Genomic DNA, 8,641 nt, shown 5'->3' with positions numbered 1-8,641 from the left:
TTTTTTTGGAGTGCTGACACGAGAAGGAGTATGATAAAAAGATCCTAACTTCACAAGCTTTAGTAGGAAAGAGACGAGCAATGCCAGTGATTGGGAATTGTAAAAAAAGGGGGTTCCTCTGAGACTCCTTCAGAGTTCATGTGAGGGATGACTGCAAAGCAAAATGAACTGTTTCTTCTTGTTGTTTGCGGGTGTCAGTTTTATTCTCAATCTGGCTTCCCCCACCCCCCCCCCCACTCCTCGAAGCTTTTTTGATAGCCTAAAAGTGGTCCTGGCTCAAGAGATTAAGGCCGAATATTGAATTGCTCCAACATCTAGATTCAAAATTTATCCCCACACATCAATATCAATTGTCACGTGAGTACCCTTGCTCCTATATAGCAAGATATATATAGAGTCCGTCAGTTGCATAAGAGTTCTGAAAACAGAAAAACCACTATATATATATATATATATATATATATATATATTATTATATGGTATTATTATGTAGCTACGGGGGGAGAATAGCTGCATCTGAATGAATCAAATACCAACATCACTGTTACAAGTGTTGCATATACATGGTCTACATTTTGTACAATCACGTGACAAAACTAACCAAACAAATCCTTTAAAAAAAATCATGTGCTTTGCAAGCATTTTAGCTCTCTGCGTGAATTATTCGTCGGCAGGTTCATTATTCTCTGTCGCTTATTGCAGTGAACGTCATCGTGGCTCGAGGTAGTCTCCGGGAGGAGTGACAGTGAGAAGCACCAGAAGAGCTTGGAGGCGATGGTGTTGTTAGCCTCATTCGCCTTGTTGTTATGGCTTCTAATCTTGAGATCCATGAAGTCGGGATATAACGGCTGGTTATCTTCTGCAGAATCGACATCCATCTTGCCTGTTAGCATCTTAAGAACCGTGGACATTGCTGGTCGGAGCTTGGAACCGTCTTGTGTGCATAGAAGGCCGACCTTTAAAAACATGCATGCTTCTTTGATTTCCATATCATCAGTTATGAAGGTGTCCACGATTTTGGCCAGCTCGCCACGTTCATAGTGGGCCCACGTCTGCAAGACGAGAAGTCCATGCATGATATCTGGGGGCTGGGGGCCATGTTCCTAATTCAGCATGGTCTCTAATAAACGAGAAAACTACATTCGAATATCTCCAAGAGACCATTTACTTATGTATCTTCTATGTTGAGGATGGAAATTTTTCATTAAGATTGTGCGTCGAGAAACAAGCATACAGGGAAGAGCATTATAGTTGGTTACTTATGGTTCTTAAGACTGATTATTTTAGCATTTGATGATAATGAATATATAGAAATTAATAAATCTTATAGGTTAACCAACTGCTTGATTTGCTGACAGGTCTCAATGTACAAGTAAACTAAAAGGAAGTTGATAGCCAATCTACTAATCCAGCACACAAACAGATAACTGTTCCAACTTCTTGTAGTAACAAACGATCCATGGTTATATGTTTCGGAGACTATTAATAATTTTCTCTTTTAATCTCTTGGAACTCCAAACAGACATCGTGCCAGGTTAGTTACTCAGAACAGCTTGAAGAACAAGGTTACTTCAGTTCATGGGAACAACAGCAAAGCAACAACAGAGGCTTCGGGCCAGACCAGATGAATTCTTTGTGATTTCTTATAACCTTTTTATTTAGCAACTTCCACTGGAAGTAGGAAACTAACTGTTTAATATTTTCAGGAGTTGAAAACACATAAATCAAAATTTCACTTTTCCATTACAGGAAAAGTAAACTAAAGTATAGAGTTTTTCAAACACGAGGTAATGGAAGCATAGCAATTGTCTAGATTGGAAATTTTTCATAATTTGGTTTACAAATACCTTGAGGTGTTCACTCAGGGCTTCTGATTATTAAAGTTCATGCACACTAACTACAATGCTAAACCTTGTAGGCGTACAGTATGAGAAGAGGATAAAAGTGTATTCATGGGAGTTATATTAATAGAATGATAAAGAAATAGTTCCAATTTCTCAGAAAATTAGTAAGGAATCAGATTGTGAAACTATGCTAGCTTATCAAACCCTCTAAATCTTGCAAGAAATAAACAATAAAAACGAGAAGCAACTTTGAAAGGGGAGATGAATTGCTGCTGTAACAACTTGCCTTACACATGCAAAAAACGTCCACCTTCTAGATAGTTTGATACCTATATGGGTCTCACGGAGAATGATCGAATAATATTAGTAAAGCCTGATTCCTGACCATCTAACACAAGACTGTTGTTTGAGGCGGTCGAACAAAGAAAAATTTCGGGACAAAATTTATAGGACTCATTGAATATTTGGATGTCAGAGAGAAGTTATGTAGTACGAACACATAAAAGATAAAGACATATTTTGGATGTGCCTGACAAACTCGTCAAACACGTATTATTGGAGATGATACTTCTGTTTTGGGTTTATTCTTTTGTAGTATCTTTTATGCACTGTGTTGATATGTCATTTCGTGGTGTGTTGATGCCGCCACCTGCATTTTCGTACAGCATAGGAAAGAAAGGCAGAACATAACCTAAAACTCTTTGAAGATCATATTTCCCCTTTGATAAATCTAATACTATTATAAAAGTTGGTTGATATGTTAAAACATTTCTCCCTAATATGCCCTCCAACACATCAATCCACACATACATGAGACGCATACATGAGACACACAAATACTTAATTTTTCATAATGTCATCATTGGCTACACATCCATCCATTCATACATACATGATGACACATTCATACTCAATTTTTCATAACCACCATCTTTATGACCATCAAAATTTTATTTAACCACACACTCATAACATTCATCCACTAACTCCTAACACTAAATATAACTTTCAAATTCTTCTCATAACCCCTAATCTTATTAAATCATATCACATTAATTACAGTTAAAGGATTTAAGACTACAATATTATAACTATATTATTTACTATAGTTAGATATATTTTATACACTACAGTAAAACTATTAATAGTTATATATTTTTTTTGTACTAGACTTCAATATTTATATATTAAGAAACTTTATATCTATATATTAGTGAACTATATATTATAGTTAGTCTAAGATGTACATTAATTATTTTTGAGGGATGTAAATTTATCTTACTTTTTTGTCACCTAAATGTTATTATACAGTTTTTACTCAACTTGCTCCAACTAAACCTTCCTCCACCTCCAATAAAGTATTTAACTCCAATTAACATCATTCAATAGTCAATGCATTTGATGTATAGAAATAACGCCCAGCTCTACACCACCCATCAAATTGTAAAGTACATGTGCATTAATTCAATTGGCAATTTTGAGACTATTATAAACCCCTGGAGATTCTTGTGAAAACTGTTAAAACTTAATTTCAAGATTGGATCCATAGGTCATATAAGAGAGTTGTTTATATTGAAGATTTTGAAGAGGAGGATTATCAATTTGCTTACAAATCTATGGTAAGTCTAAGTTTTCATACCAAGAAATTGCTAGTATATTTATCCCACTAACTTCCTTGAGTCTGAATGAACTGATCATGATATTTTGTTAATGGGTAAGAAATTCCAAGTTTCTTTGATAATAATCTCTTATATCTATATCCTACCGCAAGGGTGAAGTTCTTGTGACACCATTTGTTTTAGTACATATGCGTGAGTTCTTTCAAGGAGGTGAATGTCGTCGGAGGTGCCCAACCTGATGGAGGCTAAGATTCTAGGGAGAGGAGGGCATAGTAGTAAGAGGATGGAAACATTATGGATTTTGAGTTCTTTTGAGAGTGTTACTATTTGGACATTTTGTGGTGTTAACGTGCATTTGTTATAGTGAGATAGTTTTGTTCTGATTGACTCTGTGTATGTATACTCTTCAATGGGTAACAAGTAGTTCCTCTAATTAGTATCATGTGGACTGGAATACATAGTGTTGTTTTACATAGTGTTGTCATAATTGATTGTGTATTATACAATTTTCATATTATAACTGTTTAGAGGCTTTTGTTAAAATAATTGTTGGAAGTAAGGTGGGTATATTGAAAAAAAAATCAGGGGCTATACCACTGAGAGGGAGAAAAAAAAAAGGGCAAACATTTTGATATTTGTGAATCGTCCAAAAGTGAATGGGCCAACTGACTGATATTTTTAAAGTTCTGAAGGTTTATCTTAAAATGGGCCAAAAGATATGATGATATGTGACATTGCTCTAATTTTGACTCTAAGTCTTATTCCTTATATTTTATTCCAGATAAGGATTCTCTAAATTGCAGGCCTATAAAAGTCATTCTCTATCTAAAAAGGGCAAGATTTTAGAATTTAAGTTAAAAGTTAGCATAAAACTACAAATCATTTCATTGAATTTCTTAGAATTAATGACAATGATTTTAATCCTAGATAGTTGCCAACGCTAATAAATATTTAGCAGTTAACAAAAACACTGACATTAAAACTTACAGAGGTTATAAGAACCGTCAACACAAGGAGACCATTGAAAATCTTTTATATAGGTAGAATAGACAACATCATATCTCATGCCTTCTCAAAATTTTTAAAGATTGATGTGTCAGAAAGTATTCGATGATTTTAACACATACAAAAATATCAATTTATTAATCACCGGACTAGAAGATTTGTGTGCTAATTCAACTTAACATTGAGTTGAAAATAACATGTTTGAAAGCCTCTCTCATGCATAAAATGATTGGCCGATTATTTTTTTAACCATATTAAATGCATGTGTAAAAAATTATTCAAAGGGGAACTTCTTAAGCATAGATATATCTTTAAATGAGCATCATGATTATCCATTACACTTGCTATCCCTGTAATTTTTCTTAGCAAACATCAAGTGATTGGTGCTTTTTTGTATTTGAGATTTCTGAAGTTACTCATGATGACCAATTAGATGGATAATTCACACACACAAAAAGTATCATCACAAAAAATAAACATAGAAATAAATACACGTGCAACGCACGTGCACTATGCTAGTTACCTAAAAGTCTAAAACTCTAGAATCTCAAGCATACCAATGATACAATATAACTCTATTTCCTCTCACGGCTGTTAGCTTTTTAATTTATATTACAAATATTATTTTTGAAATTAGACATTGCGAAAATAAATGCCACAAAAAACTGCTGGAGTTTAATGGTAGGCAGGAAAGTATGTGAATTACAAAAGTTGAAATAACTGGCGAGATAAATATTTACTTACCCTTTCAAGAAGAAATTGTTCTTCATAAGGTAATCGTGTGTTGGTGTTACATCTTCCACTAACTATCTCCAATAGAAGAACACCAAAGCTGTAGACATCTGACTTTCGTGTCACCTGCCCACGAACTGCATACTCTGGAGCTAGATACCCTCTATTGTCAGAAAAACACGGACGGTTAGAAGAGAAAGAACCAAGTTATCTCGTAACCAGGAATGAAACAACGAAGAAATGGACTAAACTCACATGGTTCCTGCAACATGAGTGCTGACATGGGTTGTATTTGGGGGCAAAAGTCTCGCTAACCCAAAATCAGAAATTTTGGGGTTGAGGTCGTTATCAAGAAGAATATTGCTTGCTTTTATATCCCGATGAACAACGTGGGGCTGGACTTCCTCATGGAGGAATGCAAGCCCGCGAGCAACACCTATGCTGATTTTGGTTCGTGTGCTCCAGCTGAACTGAATGTTACTGCGGTTTGCACCTAAGAAAAATGAAAAGTACATGCATTTAAGTAATGCCTTCAAAAACATTAAATATTTGAAAAAAGAATAACCAAGAGTTGCATAACTTACCAAGAAGGGTTTGTGCAAGGCTATTGTTCTCTAGATAATTGTAAACTAGTATCCTATGATCACCTTCCACACAGCAACCATACAGTCTAACAAGATTTTCGTGGGTTATATCTGAAACTACATTAAGCTCAGTCAAGAATTCTCGTTTTCCTTGTCTTGACTCATGAGAGAGGACCTTCACAGCAACAACGGTTCCATCTTTAAGTGTTCCCTGCATCAATATAGTTAATTAATAGTGATGCTCAAATATAGTTATGCTGGAGTTTAACCTAAGCAAGTAATACCTTGTAAACAGATCCAAACCCTCCTTCGCCAACTTTATTGCCAGGGCTAAAATCCATGGTGGCTTTTCTCAATTCTTTATAAGAGTATATCTTCACATTCTCGATGCTTGAAAAATCTGAAAAGGGAAATAACAGAATCAATTGTATATATGAAGTAAACAAGGTGCCAGGAGGTAAAACCTTTGCTCCTTAAGATTGCATCAAGGCCAAAAAAATTTGAATTTGGAAATACAAATTCAAAAGAAATTGAGGAGCAAGATGTACCTTCATCAGTTTGAACAGTTTGGTGACCTGGAGGTTGTTTCCCCTTGAATATGCAAGAGAAACAACTCATTACTCTGACTAAACACTGATAAACCTTTCAGTGGCGAATAATGCTTCTAGAACTATGAACTCCTGCAAGAATTGAATATTCGTTTGAGGGAAAAGTTAAGTGTCAAGTTTTCATAAGACAAGCATCTGCAAACACACACAAACAGTGCCTTTTAATACTAGATATTTCAAAGTCAAGTTTTCATAAGACAAGCATCTGCAAACACACACAAACAGTGCCTTTTAATACTAGATATTTCAAACGTAAAACTGACTATCATGTTAATGTAAAAACACACACAAACAGTGCCTTTTAATACTAGATATTTCAAACGTAAAACTGACTATCATGTTAATGTAATTCATAAAACTACTACGAAACTACGTTATCTTAGCATTGATCCTTAGTTATTTGCAATGTAGTCATGTTTGTATAATATGTCAGGTTGTGCTAATCTGAAAAGCACATAACCGGGCATGAAATGAAGAGATGCCCAGGGACAACTGTACATGCACCGCACAGATGTGGCTTCGCATATAGAATGTGTCGATGCAACTTAGGGCTAATTTCTAATTGATCCACTATAAATCACGCGTATGCAATCACACTCAAACTTCACTTATAACACTTAAAATATACATCCGCGATATAATTTTCTATTGAGCATCACACTGGGTAAAGCAGGCCTTAATTTCATGTTTCTGGAGACTATGAGGATTAATTGGATAAAGCTCTCATTTGCATCGATCAGCCATCAAGTGTTGTATCATGTGATACGAGTATCGAATTGTAGTTGCTCAGGTACGGCATACTAGAAATTAGGAAAATGTGTTCTCCTCATTTTTATTCACCAAGGCTTGAAGCATATGTATTAGTGCCGACATCCTACTGCGCTTATCGATTTTTTTTTTTATAGCAGTAACACCGGAATATAGTTTTGGGGTCAAATATAAAGAAGAATCTTTCTTCCCCAAACAAAAAATTAAGCATGCGGCGGATCTTTATCTAGACAGCAAAAAAAAAAAAAAAAAAAAAAAAAAAAAAGCAAACCACCCTTTTAAAAGATAACCTATCTCGAATATCTACCTCCGTGTACCCAAAAGCGCTTGTTTCCTTTAGAAACACAACAGCTAAATAGTTTCACAAATGGAGGAAATTAATTGTTGTGACACGACAAAAAAAAAATTAGCAAACCCAGCAAGTGAACAGAAGAAACGTCAAAATTGAACGACACCCGTGAAAAGGAAAAGGAAAAGGAAAAGGAAAAATAAAAATAAAATAACCTGAACGGTGCTCCAAGCGACCAAGAGCTCCAGACCATCAAATGGCGCGCGTTAGAGCCATTTCCCTCTCAAATCTGCTCGCCACGACCAATTAAATAACTAATTGTTCATCAGAACAACAAACTAACAATTGGGGAGGGGGAAAAAGCTTTCAGAGCAGAATCGATAGCTTGAAGAAGACCCAGGAGGGCAAATTAGCAGAAGAGCAAGAGGGCATGATCATCAGAATCCTGAAGAAAGAAGGACGCATTTATGGAGATCGACGGAAATGGGAAGGCACGAGCTGGAGAGAGAGAGAGACCGAGCGAGCGAGCGAGCTTTGACTCGTCTTGGTCTGTCTACGAATGGGTGGGAATGATATTAAAATAGAGAGGGTGACACGTGGAATGGGTCAGAACTCAGACGCGGTGGAGGGCTGGAATTGGCGTGGAGACTATTCGACACGGCTGGGCCTACTCTAAATGGGCCTTGGGTCTCATTTTGTTCACCGTTAAGGTTAGGTACTGGGGGAAGAAGAAACTCCCATGTTGCTTGTCTTACCAGAGTTTTTATTCACACGCGGTGAACATCTTTGTATAATAGCTGCAGATGTCAGCAATAAACGTGCTTGTTGAATATATATTTTATTTATTTTTTCATCCGGGTAGAATCATAATTTTATAGGGGTATTTTTTTTGCCCTTTCATTTTTTTTTTCTCTTTCTTTTTTGGGCTTCTTTTTTTCAGGAACTTTCTAAAATATTGGCATGAACTTTTTATTAAAGCTCACTAATGATAAAGATTTTTTTTTTTTTGCAAGAAAAATGAATATGAATAAATACAATAAAACAATAATTAGAATTTATTGAGTCAATGTAAGTATATTATTGAAAGTGCATATCCAGATACATAATTAAATTTTATTAAATATAATAATTTGAAGTAAACTATGCAAAAAAGATTCTTTTAAATAACATTACCTATAAGAATTACATCATG

At 35.3% G+C, this 8,641-nt stretch overlaps 1 protein-coding gene across 1 annotated transcript; it reads right to left on the bottom strand.

The window, feature by feature from the left end:
- On the bottom strand, nucleotides 502–8,019 carry LOC109844834 (putative serine/threonine-protein kinase). Its single transcript, XM_020413981.1, is given in 8 exon segments — nucleotides 502–721; nucleotides 723–1,052; nucleotides 5,213–5,363; nucleotides 5,456–5,693; nucleotides 5,785–5,995; nucleotides 6,069–6,184; nucleotides 6,333–6,464; nucleotides 7,665–8,019. Coding segments are annotated over 7 exon segments (1,158 nt in total). The 5' UTR covers nucleotides 6,403–6,464; nucleotides 7,665–8,019; the 3' UTR covers nucleotides 502–679.

This window comes from Asparagus officinalis, chromosome 6, assembly GCF_001876935.1.
Source record: "Asparagus officinalis chromosome 6, Aspof.V1, whole genome shotgun sequence".
NCBI lineage: Eukaryota > Viridiplantae > Streptophyta > Magnoliopsida > Asparagales > Asparagaceae > Asparagus > Asparagus officinalis.
Note: the sequence above shows the minus strand (reverse complement) of the source record. Positions and strands in the feature narration are given on the sequence as shown.